The 22,138-nt window shown below is 48.2% G+C and overlaps 1 protein-coding gene across 1 annotated transcript in view; it reads right to left on the bottom strand.

Annotated features, from left to right (window-relative positions):
- LOC115158928 (protein Jade-3-like) overlaps positions 1 to 21,860 on the bottom strand; it is a 30,776-nt gene extending 8,916 nt beyond the window's left edge. Inside the window, exons 1-6 of the mRNA XM_029708365.1 lie at positions 21,661 to 21,860; positions 12,280 to 12,338; positions 10,467 to 10,526; positions 8,608 to 8,690; positions 7,896 to 8,053; positions 2,246 to 2,436 (exon numbers count right to left, since the gene is read on the bottom strand). Coding sequence (XP_029564225.1) covers positions 2,246 to 2,436; positions 7,896 to 8,053; positions 8,608 to 8,690; positions 10,467 to 10,515 — 481 coding nt within the window. The 5' untranslated portion in view covers positions 10,516 to 10,526; positions 12,280 to 12,338; positions 21,661 to 21,860. The remainder of the gene's footprint in view (positions 1 to 2,245; positions 2,437 to 7,895; positions 8,054 to 8,607; positions 8,691 to 10,466; positions 10,527 to 12,279; positions 12,339 to 21,660) is intronic.
- Positions 21,861 to 22,138: the final 278 nt, after the last annotated feature.

The following is a 22,138-nucleotide window of genomic DNA, read 5'->3' as shown; positions in this document are numbered from 1 at the left end:
GGACCAAACACTGGACCAGATACTGGACCAGATATTGGACCAAACATTGGACCAGATACTGGACCAGATATTGGACCAAACATTGGACCAGATACTGGACCAAACACTGGACCAAACACTGGACCAAACACTGGGCCAGATACTGGACCAGATATTGGACCAAACACTGGACCAGATACTGGACCAAACACTGGACCAAACACTGGGCCAGATACTGGACCAGATACTGGACCAGACACTGGACCAGATACTGGACCAAACACTGGACCAAACACTGGACCAAACACTGGACCAAACACTGGGCCAGATACTGGACCAAACACTGGACCAAACACTGGGCCAGATACTGGACCAGACACTGGACCAAACACTGGACCAGACACTGGACCAGACACTGGACCAGATACTGGACCAGACACTGGACCAAACACTGGACCAGACACTGGACCAGATACTGGACCAGATACTGGACCAAACACTGGACCAGATACTGGACCAGATATTGGACCAAACACTGGACCAGATGCTGGACCAAACACCGGACCAGATACTGAACCAGACACTGGACCAAATACTGGACCAAGTACGGGACCAAATACCGTTAATGTAAAATAGAATGAATATGACCTCCTCCACAAAAAAGTCCAAGTTCGTTACAGATGTCTTCGTTACAGATGTCTTCATCTTAGGTTCATCTGGACTATTGAGGAAGTAGTATATTGGCTGTGTTGTTGCTACGGTATCTCAAGAGGGACAAACAGTAATATTCCCACTTTTTTCTTATTTTTCAAGAGAAGGACTTTTAAGGGAGTATCCGAACACAGACATTCACGTCGCCTAGCAGAGTTTTGCTAGGAGCAAACCGAACCTATGCAAGTATGTGGATGTGTTCCTTACCCATGTGTCCTAGCTCAGCATTGAGTCCCTTACCCATGTGTTCTAGCTCAGTGTTGAGTCCCTTACCCATGTGTTCTAGCTCAGCGTCGAGTCCCTTACCCATGTGTCCTAGCTCAGCGTTGAGTCCTTACCCATGTGTTCTAGCTCAGCGTCGAGTCCCTTACCCATGTGTCCTAGCTCAGTGTTGAGTCCCTTACCCATGTGTTCTAGCTCAGCGTCGAGTCCCTTACACATGTGTCCTAGCTCAGCGTTGAGTCCTTACCCATGTGTTCTAGCTCAGCGTTGAGTCCTTACCCATGTGTCCTAGCTTAGTGTTGAGTCCTTACCCATGTGTCCCAGCTCAGTTTTGAGTCCTTACCCATGTGTTCTAGCTCAGCGTTGAGTCCTTACCCATGTGTTCTAGCTCATTGTTGAGTCCTTACCCATGTGTTCTAGCTCAGCGTTGAGTCCTTACCCATGTGTTCTAGCTCAGTGTTGAGGCCTTACCCATGTGTTCTAGCTCAGCGTTGAGTCCTTACCCATGTGTTCTAGCTCATTGTTGAGTCCTTACCCATGTGTCCTAGCTTAGTGTTGAGTCCTTACCCATGTGTCCTAGCTTAGTGTTGAGTCCTTACCCATGTGTCCTAGCTTAGTGTTGAGTCCTTACCCATGTGTTCTAGCTCATTGTTGAGTCCTTACCCATGTGTTCTAGCTCAGTGTTGAGGCCTTACCCATGTGTTCTAGCTCAGCGTTGAGTCCTTACCCATGTGTTCTAGCTCATTGTTGAGTCCTTACCCATGTGTCCTAGCTTAGTGTTGAGTCCTTACCCATGTGTCCTAGCTTAGTGTTGAGTCCTTACCCATGTGTCCTAGCTTAGTGTTGAGTCCTTACCCATGTGTCCTAGCTTAGTGTTGAGTCCTTACCCATGTGTCCTAGCTCAGCGTTGAGTCCTTACCCATGTGTTCTAGCTCAGCATTGAGTCCCTTACCCATGTCTCCCTGCTCAGCGTTGAGTCCTTACCCATATGTTCTAGCTCAGCATTGAGTCCTTACCCATGTCTAGCTCAGCGTTGAGTCCTTACCCATGTGTTCTAGCTCAGCGTTGAGTCCTTACCCATGTGTCCCAGCTCAGTGTTGAGTCATTACCCATGTGTCCTAGCTCAGCGTTGAGTCCTTACCCATGTGTTCTAGCTCATTGTTGAGTCCTTACCCATGTGTCCTAGCTTAGTGTTGAGTCCTTACCCATGTGTCCTAGCTTAGTGTTGAGTCCTTACCCATGTGTCCTAGCTTAGTGTTGAGTCCTTACCCATGTGTCCTAGCTTAGTGTTGAGTCCTTACCCATGTGTCCTAGCTCAGCGTTGAGTCCTTACCCATGTGTTCTAGCTCAGCGTTGAGTGCCTGCAGCCAGTAGAGGTCCATGTTATCCAGGTCATAAGAGCACATGGCCTCAGCCAGCTCCTTGATGTTAATGTAACCCGTCTCTGTAGAGGTCTGACTCCAGCACTGGATATACCTCTTCTGTAGAGTGAACAACACCTCCTTAGGCTTCTCCTCTATGTTCCTACAGACACAAATGCAAACAATTGTAAGGAATCACTGGCAGTTTGGGAAGTCGTCCAGTACCCAGACAAACCAGTAACCCTCTACAGTCATACCCATATACAGGTTGAGAATGGCTGACCTGGACACTGAAAAGCACCTAAATTGGACCGTAGTGGCTGTACAGTAACATGCTATACATGACGTCAGAGCTCAGGCTTTGTGCTTCACAGCTCTGTATGGGTTTTGACTGACAGCTGTTCTGAACTTGAGCACAAGAAGTTCCCCCATCCCTTTTGCACACACTGTAAATTACTAGGACTCTACGTATTTTGAAAAGACGAGACGTTGAGGATTATAATAAATACCGCTTTGATGTCAAACAAGCAAACCAAACATTAAAAAACTCCTGTCATATACAGTGTCAACGTTTATGATCACTATGTTTGATGTACAGTTACAGGACAATACGGCGTCGTCCCCTGGCCTGTCCCCTGGCCTGTCCTGAACAGGACGACACGGCGTCGTCCCCTGGCCTGTCCCCTGGCCTGTCCTGAACAGAATGACACAGCGTCGTACCCTGGCCTGGGCTTAATCATAAAAGTGCATCGAAATTACTTACGAACTGTGCACAGTCTGGAGAGGGTGTGGTCACTACACCAGTTACACCTCTCACTGTAACCCAGTCTGGAGAGGGTGTGGTCACTACACCAGTTACACCTCCTCTCACTGTAACCCCCAGTCTGGAGAGGGTGTGGTCACTACACCAGTTACACCCCTCACTGTAACCCCCAGTCTGGAGAGGGTGTGGTCACTACACCAGTTATACCTCCTCTCACTGTAACCCACAGTCTGGAGAGGGTGTGGTCACTACACCAGTTACACCTCCTCTCACTGTAACCCCCAGTCTGGAGAGGGTGTGGTCACTACACCAGTTACACCTCCTCTCACTGTAACCCAGTCTGGAGAGGGTGTGGTCACTACACCAGTTACACCTCCTCTCACTGTAACCCCAGTCTGGAGAGGGTGTGGTCACTACACCAGTTACACCTCCTCTCACTGTAACCCACAGTCTGGAGAGGGTGTGGTCACTACACCAGTCCGTCCTCTCACTGTAACCCCCAGTCTGGAGAGGGTGTGGTCACTACACCAGTTACACCTCCTCTCACTGTAACCCACAGTCTGGAGAGGGTGTGGTCACTACACCAGTTACACCTCCTCTCACTGTAACCCCCAGTCTGGAGAGGGTGTGGTCACTACACCAGTTACACCTCCTCTCACTGTAACCCACAGTCTGGAGAGGGTGTGGTCACTACACCAGTCCGTCCTCTCACTGTAACCCCCAGTCTGGAGAGGGTGTGGTCACTACACCAGTTACACCTCCTCTCACTGTAACCCCCAGTCTGGAGAGGGTGTGGTCACTACACCAGTTACACCTCCTCTCACTGTAACCCCCAGTCTGGAGAGGGTGTGGTCTCTACACCAGTTACACCTCCCACTGTAACCCCCAGTCTGGAGAGGGTGTGGTCACTACACCAGTTACACCTCCTCTCACTGTAACCCCCAGTCTGGAGAGGGTGTGGTCACTACACCAGTTACACCTCCTCTCACTGTAACCCCCAGTCTGGAGAGGGTGTGGTCACTACACCAGTTACACCTCCTCTCACTGTAAGCCCCAGTCTGGAGAGGGTGTGGTCACTACACCAGTTACACCTCTCACTGTAACCCAGTCTGGAGAGGGTGTGGTCACTACACCAGTTAAACCCCTCACTGTAACCCCCAGTCTGGAGAGGGTGTGGTCACTACACCAGTTACACCTCCTCTCTCTGTAACCCCCAGTCTGGAGAGGGTGTGGTCACTACACCAGTTACACCTCCTCTCACTGTAACCCACAGTCTGGAGAGGGTGTGGGTCACTACACCAGTTACACCTCCTCTCACTGTAACCCCCAGTCTGGAGAGGGTGTGGTCACTACACCAGTTACACCTCCTCTCACTGTAACCCCCAGTCTGGAGAGGGTGTGGTCACTACACCAGTTACACCTCCTCTCACTGTAACCCACAGTCTGGAGAGGGTGTGGTCACTACACCAGTTACACCTCCTCTCACTGTAACCCCCAGTCTGGAGAGGGTGTGGTCACTACAACAGTTACACCTCCTCTCACTGTAACCCCCAGTCTGGAGAGGGTGTGGTCACTACACCAGTTACACCTCCTCTCTCTGTAACCCCCAGTCTGGAGAGGGTGTGGTCACTACACCAGTTACACCTCCTCTCACTGTAACCCCCAGTCTGGAGAGGGTGTGGTCACTACACCAGTTACACCTCCTCTCACTGTAACCCACAGTCTGGAGAGGGTGTGGTCACTACACCAGTTACACCTCCTCTCACTGTAACCCCCAGTCTGGAGAGGGTGTGGTTACTACACCAGTTACACCTCCTCTCACTGTAACCCACAGTCTGGAGAGGGTGTGGTCACTACACCAGTCCGTCCTCTCACTGTAACCCACAGTCTGGAGAGGGTGTGGACACTACACCAGTTACACCTCCTCCCACTGTAACCCACAGTCTGGAGAGGGTGTGGTCACTACACCAGTTACACCCCTCACTGTAACCCACAGTCTGGAGAGGGTGTGGTCACTACACCAGTTACACCTCCTCTCACTGTAACCCCCAGTCTGGAGAGGGTGTGGTCACTACACCAGTCCGTCCTCTCTCTGTAACCCCCAGTCTGGAGAGGGTGTGGTCACTACACCAGTTACACCCCTCACTGTAACCTCCAGTCTGGAGAGGGTGTGGTCACTACACCAGTTACACCCCTCACTGTAACCCCCAGTCTGGAGAGGGTGTGGTCTCTACACCAGTTACACCTCCTCTCACTGTAACCCCCAGTCTGGAGAGGGTGTGGTCTCTACACCAGTTACACCTCCTCTCACTGTAACCCCCAGTCTGGAGAGGGTGTGGTCACTACACCATTTACACCTCCTCTCACTGTAACCCCCAGTCTGGAGAGGGTGTGGTCACTACACCAGTCCGTCCTCTCACTCAAACCTTTAACATGTTTTAGTCTCACCTTCCACTAATGTTCACGTTACTGAATGTACCAAGAGTATTTTCAGATGTCGTTATCAACAAATATTGTGAAAAGTACAGTAAAATGTAAAATGCACATGAAGTCAACAGTAATAATGTTTGGATTCAGTCTTGTTTCAGGTGAACTGTTGTTTCCTCACCTTTAGTCTAATCATTTCCCCATAATCTACAAACTGTTCCCTTTTAACTGCTACCATGGTTACGCATTCCAGATTTATTCTGGAAGAACCATTTTAATGTAGCCCTATCCATATAGGCTAATTCCTCTCTCTCACACACACACACACACACACACACACACACACACACACACACACACACACACACACACACACACACACACACACACACACACACCTGGTTTAGAGACCTTTTGATTGTATTTTTTACAATGTGGATTCTGGTGCTGCTACTCACTGCACCAAAAAGGGAAACATTTTGTAGTGTCTATGTTCGGACTGGAGGAGACAGGCGTGTGGGATGGTTACCCGATGGAGGCGTGTGGGATGGTTACCTGATGGAGGCGTGTGGGATGGCTACCTGATGGAGGCGTGTGGGATGGCTACCCGATGGAGGCGTGTGGGATGGTTACCTGATGGAGGCGTGTGGGATGGTTACCCCGATGGAGGCGTGTGGATGGTTACCCGATGGAGGCGTGTGGGATGGTTACCTGATGGAGGCGTGTGGGATGGCTACCTGATGGAGGCGTGTGGGATGGCTACCCGATGGAGGCGTGTGGGATGGTTACCTGATGGAGGCGTGTGGGATGGTTACCCGATGGAGGCGTGTGGGATGGTTACCCGATGGAGGCGTGTGGGATGGTTACCTGATGGAGGCGTGTGGGATGGTTACCTGATGGAGGCGTGTGGGATGGTTACCTGATGGAGGCGTGTGGGATGGCTACCCGATGGAGGCGTGTGGGATGGTTACCTGATGGAGGCGTGTGGGATGGCTACCCGATGGAGGCGTGTGGGATGGCTACCCGATGGAGGCGTGTGGGATGGTTACTCGATGGAGGCGTGTGGGATGGGCTACCCGATGGAGGCGTGTGGGATGGTTACCCGATGGAGGCGTGTGGGATGGCTACCCGATGGAGGCGTGTGGGATGGTTACCTGATGGAGGGCGTGTGGGATGGCTACCCGATGGAGGCGTGTGGGATGGTTACCTGATGGAGGCGTGTGGGATGGCTACCTGATGGAGGCGTGTGGGATGGTTACCTGATGGAGGCGTGTGGGATGGTTACCTGATGGAGGCGTGTGGGATGGTTACCTGATGGAGGCGTGTGGGATGGCTACCTGATGGGGCGTGTGGGATGGTACCTGATGGAGGCGTTGTGGGATGGCTACCTGATGGAGGCGTGTGGGATGGCTACCCGATGGAGGCGTGTGGGATGGCTACCCGATGGAGGCGTGTGGGGTGGCTACCCGATGGAGGCGTGTGGGATGGTTACCCGATGGAGGCGTGTGGGATGGTTACCCGATGGAGGCGTGTGGGATGGTTACCTGATGGAGGCGTGTGGGATGGTTACCTGATGGAGGCGTGTGGGATGGTTACCTGATGGAGGCGTGTGGGATGGTTACCCGATGGAGGCGTGTGGGATGGCTACCCGATGGAGGCGTGTGGGATGGCTACCTGATGGAGGCGTGTGGGATGGTTACCTGATGGAGGCATGTGGGATGGTTACCTGATGGAGGCGTGTGGGATGGTTACCTGATGGAGGGCGTGTGGATGGTAACCTGATGGAGGGCGTGTGGGATGGTTACCCGATGGAGGCGTGTGGGATGGTTACCCGATGGAGGCGTGTGGGATGGCTACCCGATGGAGGCGTGTGGGATGGCTACCTGATGGAGGCGTGTGGGATGGTTACCTGATGGAGGCATGTGGGATGGTTACCTGATGGAGGCGTGTGGGATGGTTACCTGATGGAGGGCGTGTGGGATGGTAACCTGATGGAGGGCGTGTGGGATGGTTACCCGATGGAGGCGTGTGGGATGGTTACCCGATGGAGGCGTGTGGGATGGTTACCTGATGGAGGCGTGTGGGATGGCTACCTGATGGAGGCGTGTGGGATGGTTACCTGATGGAGGCGTGTGGGATGGTTACCTGATGGAGGCGTGTGGGATGGTTACCTGATGGAGGCGTGTGGGATGGCTACCTGATGGAGGGCGTGTGGGATGGTTACCTGATGGAGGCGTGTGGGATGGCTACCTGATGGAGGCGTGTGGGATGGCTACCTGATGGAGGCGTGTGGGATGGCTACCCGATGGAGGCGTGTGGGGTGGCTACCCGATGGAGGCGTGTGGGATGGTTACCCGATGGAGGCGTGTGGGATGGTTACCTGATGGAGGCGTGTGGGATGGTTACCTGATGGAGGCGTGTGGGATGGTTACCTGATGGAGGCGTGTGGGATGGTTTCGGGGAAGGCAGGCACCTGCACCCCCTTTTCCCACTCCTGTCTCCAGGTGTCCCCCAGCAGGTAATAGTCTTCAGGGGAAACATGGTGAGAGTCTGGCAGCTTCATGGCACTGATCAGATCTTTCCTGAACACCTGGGGAGAGAGGAGAGGAGACGCATAAATACAGAGAGGGGGTATCATCAGACTGACAGAGACATTCTACCCTAGGGAGAGAGGAGAGGGGTATCAACAGGCTGACAGAGACATTCTACCCTTGGGAGAGAGGAGAGAGGGGTATCAACAGACTGATAGAGACATTCTACCCTAGGGAGAGAGGAGAGAGGGGTATCAACAGACTGATAGAGACATTCTACCCTAGGGAGAGAGGAGAGGGGTATCAACAGGCTGACAGAGACATTCTACCTTAGGGAGAGAGGAGAGAGGGGTATCAACAGGCTGACAGAGACATTCTACCTTAGGGAGAGAGGAGAGAGGGGTATCAACAGGCTGACAGAGACATTCTACCCTAGGGAGAGAGGGGTATCAGACTGACAGAGACATTCTACCCTAGGGAGAGAGGGGAGGGGGTAGACCCTATTACCTAAACAGTGCACGACTATTGACCAGAGCCCTATGGAGTCGTCATTAAGGAACAACCTGAGAGATAACCAGCCTATAGACAGGAAGCTGTCCTTCTCATACTGTACCTCTGCTGGTTTCTTGGGCATGGGAGCGGGGGTTCCAGGTTTACTTCCATACTTGTTGGAGGAGCAGAATGAGGTGGAAGGACCTGAAGTAAAAAGGGAGTTTGAGAGAGGAACAGGGCGTTACATGCCAGGGTTGGGCTCAACTCTAAAGGAGTCAATTCAGGAAGTAAACTAAAATTACAATTCAATCGAGAAAAAAAAAAAGTCCTTTATTTTCAATAGCTATTTATTTCAAACATTTTAAAACTTCCTGAATTGACTGGCTTCGTTTCAAAGTGAGCCAACCCTGGTACATGCCTGACCTGTTTCTTTTGTCAAGATGAAAATGTAAAAACATGCAACAAACACTTATTCAGACCCTTTGACTTTTTCCAAATTTTGTTACATTACAGCCGTATTCTAAAATTGATTTGTTTTCCCCCCCTCAATCTACACACATTACCCCATAATGACAAAACAAAAACAGGTTTTAGAAATTGTTGCTAATTTATCAGATGAAATATCACATTTACATAAGTATTCAGACCCTTTACTTAGTACTTTGTTGAAGCACCTTTGGCAGTGATTACAGCCTCAAGTCTTCTTGGGTATGACGCTACAAGCTTGGCACACCTGTATTTGGGGAGTTTCTCCCATTCTTCTCTGCAGATCCTCTCAAGCTCTGTCAGGTTGGATGGGGAGGGTCGCTGCAAAGCTATTTTCAGGTCTCTCCAGAGATGTTCGATCAGGTTCAAATCCGGGCTCTGGCTGGGCCACTCAAGGACATTCAGATACTTGTCCTGAAGCCACTCCTGCATTGTCTTGGATATGTGCTTAGGGTCGTTGTCCTGTTGGAAGGTGAACCTTCGCCCCAGTCTGAGGTTCTGAGCGCTCTGGAGCAGGTTTTCATCAAGATTCTCTCTGTACTTTTCTCTGTTCATCTTTCCCTCGATCCTGACTAGTCTCCCAGTCCCTGCCACTGGAAAACATCCCCACAGCATGATGCTGCCACCACCATGCTTCACCGTAGGGATGGTGCCAGGTTTCCTCCAGACGTGACGCTTGGCATTCAGGCCAAAGAGTTCAATCTTGGTTTCATCAGACCAAAGAATCTTGTTTCTCATGGTCTGAGAGTCCTTTAGGTGCCTTTTGGTAAACTCCAAGCGGGCTGTCATGTGCCTTTTACTGAAGAGTGGCTTCCATCTGGCCACTCTACCGTAAAGGCCTGATTGGTGGAGTGCTGCAGAAATGGTTGTCCTTCTGGAAGGTTCTCCCATCTCCACAGAGGAACTCTGGAGCTCTGTCAGAGTGACCATTGGGTTCTTGGTCTCCTCCCTGACCAAGGCCCTTCTTCCCCGATTGCTCAGTTTGGCCGGGCGGCCAGCTCTAGGAAGAGTCTAGGTGGTTCCAAACTTCTTCCATTTAAGAATGATGGAGGCCACTGTGTTCTTGGGGACCTTCAATGCTGCAGAAATGTTTTGGTACCCTTCCCCAGATCTGTGCCTCGACACAATCCTGTCTCGGAGCTCTACAGACAATTCCTTTGACCTCATGGCTTGGTTTTTGCTCTGACATACACTGTCAACTGTGGGACCTTATATAGACAGGTGTGCACATTTCCAAATCATGTCCAATTAATTGAATTTACCACAGGTGGACTCCAATCAAAATGTCCAAAAAGTTGGTTCTCTCTTTTATTATGGGGTATTGTGTGTAAATTGTATTAAATAACATTTCCTCAGCATTTTAGAATAAGGCTGTAACGTAACAAAATGTGGAAAAAGTCAAGGGGTCTGAATACTTTCCGAAGACAACTAGGTATAAAAAAAACAATCACATGTCGTTTTAGGTCATGAAATTTATGCAGAAAGTGAACTCACTCTCATTGTCAGAACTGTCACTGCTGCTTGAAGACCTGAGACGTTTCATCCTGACGTATCCTACAGGGGGAAGAGGCACGAGAGGCATGAGGAGAGGCACGAGGAGAGGCACGAGAAGAGGCACGAGGAGAGGCATGAGAGGCATGAGAAGAGGCACGAGGAGAGGCACGAGAAGAGGCACGAGAGGCATGAGAAGAGGCACGAGAAGAGGCACGAGGAGAGGCACGAGAAGAGGCACGAGGAGAGGCACGAGAAGAGGCACGAGGAGAGGCACGAGAAGAGGCACGAGGAGAGGCACGAGGAGAGGCACGAGGAGAGGCACGAGAAGGGGCACGAGGAGAGGCACGAGGAGAGGCACAAGAAGAGGCACGAGGAGAGGCACGAGAAGAGGCACGAGGAGAGGCACGAGAAACGAGAAGGGGCACGAGGAGAGGCACGAGAAGGGGCACGAGGAGGGGCACGAGGAGGGGCACGAGGAGAGGCACGAGGAGAGGCACGAGAAGGGGCACGAGGAGAGGCACGAGGAGAGGCACGAGGAGAGGCACGAGGAGAGGCACGAGAGGTATGAGGAGAGGCACGAGAGGCACGAGGAGAGGCACGAGAAGGGGCACGAGAAGGGGCACGAGGAGAGGCACGAGAAGGAGCAATGAGGAGAGGCACGAGGAGAGGCACGAGAAGAGGCACGAGAAGAGGCACGAGGAGAGGCACGAGGAGAGGCACGAGGAGAGGCACGAGGAGAGGCACGAGAGGTATGAGGAGATGCACGAGGAGAGGCACGAGAAGGGGCAATGAGAAGAGGCACGAGGAGAGGCACGAGGAGAGGCACAAGGAGAGGCACGAGGAGAGGCACAAGGAGAGGCACGAGGAGAGGCACGAGAAGAGGCACGAGGAGAGGCACAAGGAGAGGCACGAGAGGCACGAGGAGAGGCACGAGAAGGGGCACGAGAAGAGGCACGAGAAGAGGCACGAGAAGAGGCACGAGGAGAGGCACGAGAAGAGGCACGAGGAGAGGCATGAGGAGAGGCACGAGGAGAGGCACGAGGAGAGGCACGAGAAGGGGCACGAGGAGAGGCACGAGGAGAGGCACGAGGAGAGGCACGAGAAGGGGCAATGAGAAGAGGCACGAGGAGAGGCACGAGGTGAGGCACGAGGAGAGGCACGAGAAGGGGCACGAGAAGAGGCACGAGGAGAGGCACGAGAAGGGGCAATGAGAAGAGGCACGAGGAGAGGCACGAGGAGAGGCACGAGGAGAGGCAATGAGGAGAGGCACGAGAAGAGGCACGAGAAGGGGCACGAGGAGAGGCACGAGAAGGGGCACGAGAAGAGGCACGAGAAGAGGCACGAGAAGAGGCACGAGAAGGGGCAATGAGGAGAGGCACGAGAAGAGGCACGAGAAGGGGCAATGAGGAGAGGCACGAGGAGAGGCACGAGGAGAGGCACGAAGAGAGGCACGAGGAGAGGCACGAGGAGAGGCACGAGAAGCTCATCACTCCCCCTAACTGGGAGGGGGCCAGAGACTCTGCTGTAGAGCTCATCACTCCCCCTAACTGGGAGGGGGCCAGAGACTCTCTGCTGTAGAGCTCATCACTCCCCCTAACTGGAAGGGGGCCAGAGACTCTCTGCTGTAGAGCTCATCACTCCCCCTAACTGGGAGGGGGCCAGAGACTCTCTGCTGTAGAGCTCATCACTCCCCCTAACTGGGAGGGGGCCAGAGACTCTCTGCTGTAGAGCTCATCACTCCCCCTAACTGGGAGGGGGCCAGAGACAATTACTTAATGCCGACACATCAGGAAGCAGCACGGAGACGACTCACCATAAATGTCACGTCACAAAGTCGTCCTCTGGTGCACTCCAACCAAACTCCTCTCATCCCTGTAGACAGATTCAAACAGTTCATGTCATTATGAGTCCATAGATGGAATAGCTGTGGGTAGGAGAACCCTGTCAATAGGAGAACCCTGTCAATAGGAGAACCCTGTCAATAGGAGAACCCTGTCAATAGCTGTGGATAGGATAACCCTGTCAATAGGAGAACCCTGTCAATAGGAGAACCCTGTCAATAGCTGTGGGTAGGATAACCCTGTCAATAGGAGAACCCTGTCAATAGGAGAACCCTGTCAATAGGAGAACCCTGTCAATAGGAGAACCCAATATGATCCATCTGGTAGGGGGCTGGGACCACTAGACAATATGATCCATCTGGTAGGGAGCTGGGACCACTAGACAATATGATCCATCTGGTAGGGGGCTGGGACCACTAGACAATATGATCCATCTGGTAGGGGGCTGGGACCACTAGACAATATGATCCATCTGGTAGGGAGCTGGGACCACTAGACAATATGATCCATCTGGTAGGGGGCTGGGACCACTAGACAATATGATCCATCTGGTAGGGGGCTGGGACCACTAGACAATATGATCCATCTGGTAGGGAGCTGGGACCACTAGACAATATGATCCATCTGGTAGGGGGCTGGGACAACTAGACAATATGATCCATCTGGTAGGGGGCTGGGACCACTAGACAATATGATCCACCTGCTAGGGAGCTGGGACCACTAGACAATATGATCCTGCTGGTAGGGAGCTGGGACCACTAGACAATATGATCCATCTGGTAGGGGGCTGGGACCACTAGACAATATGATCCATCTGGTAGGGGGCTGGGACCACTAGACAATATGATCCATCTGGTTGGGTCAGAGTTACCAGCCTCATGAGGACCGCCACAGGAAAGGAAGACCCAGAGTTTCCTCTGCTGCAGAGGATAAGTTCATTAGAGTTACCAGCCTCTGAAATTGCAGCACAAATAAATGCTTCCCAGAGTTCTAGTAACAGACACATCTCAACATCAACTGTTCAGAGGAGACTGTGTGAATCAGGCCTTCATGGTTGAATTGTTGCAAAGAAACCACTACTAAAGGACACCATTAAGAAGAAATGACTTGCTTTGGCCAACAAATACGAGCAATGGATATTAGACCAGTGGAAATCTGTCCTTTGGTCTGATGAGTCCAAATTTGAGATTTTTGGTTCAAAACGCTGTGTCTTTGTGAGACGCAGAGTAGGTGAACGGATGATCTCTGCATGTGTGGTTCCCACCGTGAAGCATGGAGGAGGAGGTGTGATGGTACTTTGCTGGTGACACTGTCAGCGATTTATTTAGAAGTCAAGGTACACCTAACCAGCATGGCTACCACAGCATTCTGCAGCGACACACCATTTTGGTTACTAAATGTGTTATTTCACAGTTTTGATGTCTTCACTATTGTGCTACAATGTAGAAAATATTGAAAATAAAGAAAAACCCTTGAATGAGTAGGTGTGTCCAAACTTTTGACTGGTACTATATGTGTGGTCGGAAACCCAGAAGGGACGGAAGGGCGCAATCCTACCCAGTCCTCTTTCCTGCAAGACGTCAACGGCGGAGAGACGTGTGACAGGCCCCCAGTCATCGATAGGGCGCTTCGTACTCTAGCGGTAAAATAACAGCCCAGTCACCCTCCCAAAGCAATGCTGGTCCGCCTACATTACTTCCAGACCAAAGAGAAAATCTCAGTGACCATTTTATTAATTTATTAAAATGACTTTATTCTGACCCATCAGCGGCAGTTAACCAGAAAGATTTCCTATTGGTAAGGGCTGTCGTCAAGGCTGTCCTTTATCTCCTACACTGTTTTCGTTAGTCATGGAACCACTGGCTGAGGGAATAAGGTCTAGTAATAACATCAGGGGCATCTCTATGGGTGAGGAAGAGCACAGAATTTCACTATTTACTGATGATGTGCTTTTATACATGTTTAACTTCTTAGGGCTAGGGGGCAGTATTTTCACGGCCGGATAAAAAACGTACCCGATTTAAACTGGTTACTACACTTTTCCAGAAACGAGAATATGCATATAATTGGTAGATTTGGATAGAAAACACTCTAAAGTTTATAAAACTGTTTGAATGGTGTCTGTGAGTATAACAGAACTCATATGGCAGGCCAAAACCTGAGAAGATTCCTTACAGGAAGTGCCCTCTCTGACCATTTCTTGTGCTTCTGTGGCATCTCTGTCAAAAATACAGCATCTCTGCTGTAACGTGACAATTTCTAAGGCTCCCATAGGCTCTCGATTTCGTCCCACATACCCGAGAGAGGTTAAACCAGAGCCCCCTGTCACTGCAGTAATGTACAAAATTAGTACAAAATTAACTTGGATAAATCCATGGCTTTACCTTTGAATATCAAATCCAATTTTATTTGTCACAAGTGCCCGAATACAACAGTTGTAGACCTTACAGTAAAATGCTTACTTAAAAAGCCCTTAACCAACAATGCCATTAAGAAAAATAATTGTATTTCTTCTTTTTTTTTTTACGGTAACAAATAATGAATGAGCAGCAGTAAAATAACAATAGCGAGGCTATATACAGGGGTTACCAGTACAGAGTCAATGTGGAGACTATATACAGGGGGTACCGGTACAGAGTCAATGTGGAGGCTATATACAGGGGTTACCGGTACAGAGTCAATGTGGAGACTATATACAGGGTATTACGGTACAGAGTCAATGTGGAGGCTATATACAGGGGTTACCGGTACAGATTCAATGTGGAGGCCATATACAGGGGTTACCGGTACAGAGTCAATGTGGACACTATATACAGGGGGTACCGGTACAGAGTCAATGTGGAGGCTATATACAGGGTATTACGGTACAGAGTCAATGTGGAGGCTATATACAGGGTATTACGGTACAGAGTCAATGTGGAGGCTATATACAGGGTGTTACGGTACAGAGTCAATGTGGAGACTATATACAGGGGTTACCGGTACAGAGTCAATGTGGACACTATATACAGGGGGTACCGGTACAGAGTCAATGTGGAGGCTATATACAGGGTATTACGGTACAGAGTCAATGTGGAGGCTATATACAGGGTATTACGGTACAGAGTCAATGTGGAGGCTATATACAGGGTGTTACGGTACAGAGTCAATGTGGAGACTATATACAGGGGTTACCGGTACAGAGTCAATGTGGACACTATATACAGGGGGTACCAGTACAGAGTCAATGTGGAGGCTATATACAGGGTATTACGGTACAGAGTCAATGTGGAGACTATATACAGGGGTTACCAGTACAGAGTCAATGTGGAGACTATATACAGGGGTTACCGGTACAGAGTCAATGTGGACACTATATACAGGGGGTACCGGTACAGAGTCAATGTGGAGGCTATATACAGGGTATTACGGTACAGAGTCAATGTGGAGGCTATATACAGGGGGTACCGGTACAGAGTCAATGTGGAGACTATATACAGGGGTTACCAGTACAGAGTCAATGTGGAGGCTATATACAGGGGGGGTACCGGTACAGAGTCAATGTGGAGGCTATATACAGGGTATTACGGTACAGAGTCAATGTGGAGGCTATATACAGGGTATTACGGTACAGAGTCAATGTGGAGGCTATATACAGGGGGTACCGGTACAGAGTCAATGTGGAGGCTATATACAGGGTATTACGGTACAGAGTCAATGTGGAGGCTATATACAGGGGGTACTGGTACAGAGTCAATGTGGAGGCTATATACAGGGTATTACGGTACAGAGTCAATGTGGAGACTATATACAGGGGGTACCGGTACAGAGTCAATGTGGAGGCTATATACAGGGTATTACGGTACAGAGTCAATGTGGAGGCTATATACAGGGTATTACGGTACAGAGTCAATGTGGAGACTATATACAGGGGGTACCGGTACAGAGTCAATGTGGAGGCTATATACAGGGTATTACGGTACAGAGTCAATGTGGAGGCTATATACAGGGGGTACCGGTACAGAGTCAATGTGGAGGCTATATACAGGGTATTACGGTACAGAGTCAATGTGGAGGCTATATACAGGGGGTACTGGTACAGAGTCAATGTGGAGGCTATATACAGGGTATTACGGTACAGAGTCAATGTGGAGGCTATATACAGGGTGTTACGGTACAGAGTCAATGTGGAGACTATATACAGGGGTTACCGGTACAGAGTCAATGTGGACACTATATACAGGGGGTACCAGTACAGAGTCAATGTGGAGGCTATATACAGGGTATTACGGTACAGAGTCAATGTGGAGACTATATACAGGGGTTACCAGTACAGAGTCAATGTGGAGACTATATACAGGGGTTACCGGTACAGAGTCAATGTGGACACTATATACAGGGGGTACCGGTACAGAGTCAATGTGGAGGCTATATACAGGGTATTACGGTACGGAGTCAATGTGGAGGCTATATACAGGGTATTACGGTACAGAGTCAATGTGGAGACTATATACAGGGGTTACCAGTACAGAGTCAATGTGGAGGCTATATACAGGGGGGTACCGGTACAGAGTCAATGTGGAGGCTATATACAGGGTATTACGGTACAGAGTCAATGTGGAGGCTATATACAGGGGGTACCGGTACAGAGTCAATGTGGAGGCTATATACAGGGTATTACGGTACAGAGTCAATGTGGAGACTATATACAGGGGGTACCGGTACAGAGTCAATGTGGAGGCTATATACAGGGTATTACGGTACAGAGTCAATGTGGAGGCTATATACAGGGGGTACCAGTACAGAGTCAATGTGGAGGCTATATACAGGGTATTACGGTACAGAGTCAATGTGGAGGCTATATACAGGGTATTACGGTACAGAGTCAATGTGGAGGCTATATACAGGGGGTACCGGTACAGAGTCAATGTGGAGGCTATATACAGGGTATTACGGTACAGAGTCAATGTGGAGGCTATATACAGGGGGTACTGGTACAGAGTCAATGTGGAGGCTATATACAGGGTGTTACGGTACAGAGTCAATGTGGAGGCTATATACAGGGGGTACCGGTACAGAGTCAATGTGCAGGGGCAAGTTGAGGTAATATGTACATGTAGGTAGAGTTAATAAAGTGGCTATGCATAGATAATAACAGAGAGTAGCAGCGGTGTGGAAGAGTGGGGGGGCAATGCAAGTAGTCTGGGTAGCCATTCGATTAGCTGCTCAGGAGTCTTATGGCTTGGGGATGGAAGCTGTTTAGAAGCCTCTTGGACCTGGACTTGGAGCTCTGATACTGCTTGCCGTGCGGTAGCAGAGAGAACACTCTATGACTAGGGTGGCTGGAGTCTGACCATTTTTAGGGCCTTCCTCTGACACTGCCTGATATAGAGGTCCTGGATGGCAGGAAGCTTGGCCCCAGTGATGTACTGGGCCGTACGCACTCCCCTCTGTAGTGCCTTGCGGTCGGAGGCAGAGCAGTTGCCATACTAGGTAACCAGGCATCCCCTCCACAATCAACTTAGAAACGTTATCTCCATTCCAAAAGACTGAAACAGGTTTAAAATACTTGTGTTACTCCATGCCTTTGCTAACAGAGATTAAACAGGACCTGATTAACTGGTCTACCCTACCAAACTCTTTTTTTGGCAGGGTTAATGTCGTCAGTGTCACGCCCTGACCTAAGAGAGCTGTTGTTTCTCTGTTTAGTTAGGTCAGGGTGTGATAGGTGGGTGGGCATTCTATGTTTTTGTGTTTCTATGTTTTGGCCCGGGTATGGTTTCCAATCACAAGGCAGCAGCTGTCTATCGTTGTCTCTGATTGGAAGCCATACTTAGGCAGCCTTTTTCCCCACTTGGTTTTCGAGTGGGGTAGTTGTTTTCTGCTTCGTTTGTGTAACCTGACAGAACTGTTGGCTGGTCGTTTTGTTACCTTTTGTCAAAGTGTTTCGTTTTCATTAAAATACAGTTATGAACACTGAACAAGCTGTGCCTTGGTCCCCCTCTATACGCCCGTTACCCAGTCAGGATGAATATCCTTCATCGGGCTAAATGATCTATTCCAAAATATCCCCTAGCCATCTATCTCAGTCCTTTTGTCAAAAAAATGAATGCCAATCGAAATATATCTGGAACAACGTAGAAATCTATTTAGCCTAAGGATTTAGCAGGGATCTCTTTGCCAAAACTACAACTATATTACTGATCTACACACATGATTTAGTTGGTGCCTAGACAGACGCCACACAATTTAGGTTGGGGGTGGAATCAATAGCATGTCAGCCAAGCGCATTAGCTTCCTTACGTTTACGTTTACGTCATTTAGCAGACGCTCTTATCCAGAGCGACTTACAAATTGGTGCATTCACCTTATGATATCCAGTGGAACAACCACTTTACAATAGTACATCTAAATCTTTTAAGGGGGGGGGGGGGGTAGAAGGATTACTTTATCCTATCCCAGGTATTCCTTAAAGAGGTGGGGTTTCAGGTGTATTAATAGCATTGAAAAGATCCAGGCCTTATCTGACAATTGTAACAGTACATAATACACTCTTAACTTAGAAACATGGAAGGAGGTACCGTGCAGATTTCAGACGATGTATCACTCTCTGGTCACCGTTTGCCCTTAAATCAAGATCCCCCCCAAATAAGGAGTATTGGACTTCTGGACTGGAAGACGAAGAGAATTGCTGACCGTAAGCCTTTATTTACTCAGTACACTCTTAAAATTGTTCCAACAGATAAAAACTAAGATTGACTTTCTCAACAAAGTTTTTTTTATTATTTTTTTTTACCTACAACTTAAGACACTTCATAGAAAGTCGATTAACTACGTTTTCAAATGACTTGAAATATTTTTTTTAAATCTATTTACGAATCCTACTGTTCGTGGAGAGGTTTAATCTCCGACATATATTTTATTTAACAGAAGTTTCCTCATCCTATGATGCGTTGACATGTTTGGGAGAGACACATTGGACATGCATTCGGTGAGGAAGAATGGGCTTCTATATGCCAACGGGTCTACCCCAAATACCCCAAATTCACCTCCATAAACATACCACTACATTTCTATTATTTTTTTCTTCATAGAACCTACTTTACACCTGTTTGCCTTTACACAATTGTAACGGTTGTCGTCTGGAATGGAGGACCAAAACGCAGCAGGAATGTGGATGCTCATCTTGTATTTTATTTAAACCAAGAAAACACCAAAATAACAAAAGAAGAACTCACGAACAACAAAACAGTCTTGTCAGGCTCACACACGCAAAACAAGAAACAACCTCCCACAAATTACGAACACAACCTAATATATAGGACTCTCAATCAAAGGCCACTAGACAACACCTGCCTTCAATTGAGAGTCCATACCCCAATTAACTAAACATAGAAACAGACTAACTAGAAAGAACATAGAAATAGATTAACATAGAGCAGTGACCAAAAAAAAAAACGAAATACATAAATCAACTACCCTCTACATAATACACACACCCCGAACCACATAAACCAAATACCCTCTGCCACGTCCTGACCAGCCTACACTAACAAAATAACCCTCATACTGGTCAAAACGTGGCAACAATACATATTGTTATTATGGTCCACACCTGAAGTACCACCTGTGAGAATGTGGCTTTCTCAAGCTTCTGCTATTCTACACCTATAACAAAAAAAAGATGTTTTTAAAAGGAACTCTGGAAAAGTAAATTCTGTTCATAGCTGTATACCATTAGTAGGGTTGGGTTGATAACAATAATCGCAATATATTTTCTCCATGGCAAAAAAAATGAAAACATGAAGCAATCCAAACTCTTTGGTTCTTTTAAAAACCTGCTGCATGTAAAATATTGTGTGCCATAGCTTTGGAAAATAAATTACTCGTAACTCGACGACAACATAATGATGTTTGTTTACAACATTAGGAGGTTTTCCTAAAGAAGTTTAAATATTTTGTTTCCTCCAGAAGTCCTCTGAAACTACTTCCACAAGACAGAAGAATGAGCCAGATATTCCACCGGATGTATAAATGTGATGCATCCGGTCTCACTACCAAATATGGTGCTGAGAGGAAGTCCAGTCGGCCGGCAGTGGGAGAAGATGGAGCAAGATGGACGTTATGCTACAAATCTCCTCATAGATTAAACTTTTTTTTAAAATCTCCATACAGTTTTCTGTTTCCAAAACTAGAATCTATAACAAACAGAGTGGACTGCATTTTGTAGACTTTACCCTATGCTAAAGTTTTAAACAATGACATTGTTTAGAAGGAAATACAGGACAAACAGAAGTATTAAGACAGTAAGGGTCTCACTAGCTGCTGCTTGGAAAACGACTAGTTATGGTCTATATTGGGTTAGTTATCAATATCTTTGCTTTCTCCAGTTCCATAGATTAAAACTACGGTCAATTACGAAAAAAGGAAAGTTTCATGAGAATAAAGTGCATGAACCATTTGTGTTTTTTTGGTTCTTATAACTATGGCAGGACGCGTTGTCTAACTTATTACTACGTTATTCACCATCAACTAACAAGTCTAAGCGCAGGCTAACCCAATATGATATATAACTAGCTAAACAGTCATATGGAATCACAGTAATGGAAATAAAAACGCCAAATCAACTATCCTACATTTACCTCCACAAATGACCCGTTTCCTGAAGCTAAATCAACAAACCCCAGCCCCTGTTATTCATAATATAAATGTTTTAAAACCATGCATATTGCCTCTATAGTGGTAGATAGACCAGTTATTCATAATAGAAATGTTTTAAAGCCATGCATATTACCTCTGTAGTGATAGATAGACCAGTTATTCATAATATAAATGTTTTAAAGCCATGCATATTACCTCTGTAGTGATAGATAGACCAGTTATTCATAATAGAAATGTTTTAAAGCCATGCATATTGCCTCTGTAGTGGTAGATAGACTAGTTATTCATAATATAAATGTTTTAAAACCATGCATATTGCCTCTGTAGTGGTATATAGACTAGTTATTCATAATATACATGTTTTAAACCATGCATAATGCCTCTGTAGTGGTAGATAGATAAAACCCACATCCAGACTGGGACTAAATACCGGCGGCCTGGTCGCACACCTCCGGCCTCGCTGCATGACGTGGAACACGGCACCGTTCCGGCCCCTGGCGATGCCAAAATAACTCTTCATTTTAGCTCCCAGCGGCATTTCTCAATGTCTAAATTAAATTCCCACCTTAAACTCCATTCGAGTATCGATGTGACCGAGTGTCACATGAATAATTTGTGCCATAAGAGGGTGAAATATCTGCATGAGAGAGGAAGTTAGCGAGCTAGCAGGCCATACAGCCTAGGCTGAACCACGGGGCAAACAGAGACCTTACCTTGGGGGGGGTCAGCGGTAAATTCTGCAGCTTATTGACACTCGGGATTTCTTTCACCCAGTTCCTCACATATAAACACCGCAGACTCAGGGTAAAGGGGTATTTTTGGGTGAGAGTATTTCCCAGTTAGCAGCAACCTGTCCTCATCACAGCAGAACAGGGCTAGTGTCCCATCCTGTCCGCTGGGTCATACACTCCGCCTGGTTTGGTTTGGGGCTGGATGGTCAACACCGTACTTTAGTTTAAAATGGCATCACTTTATATATATATATATATATATATATATATATATATATATATATACGGTCTCTGCGCTACTGTACTGAACTATACCGGTGATATTCTGTCAAATACATTGAACTGTATATCTGACTTTATTTTATTTTATTTTTTTATAACATATAATACTTGGAATGCACTGAGTATACAAAAGATAAAGAAAATCTGCTCTTTACATAAACTGACCAGGTGAACAATA

The sequence above is a fragment of the Salmo trutta genome, chromosome 22, assembly GCF_901001165.1.
Source record: "Salmo trutta chromosome 22, fSalTru1.1, whole genome shotgun sequence".
Lineage (NCBI taxonomy): Eukaryota > Metazoa > Chordata > Actinopteri > Salmoniformes > Salmonidae > Salmo > Salmo trutta.
Note: the sequence above shows the minus strand (reverse complement) of the source record. Positions and strands in the feature narration are given on the sequence as shown.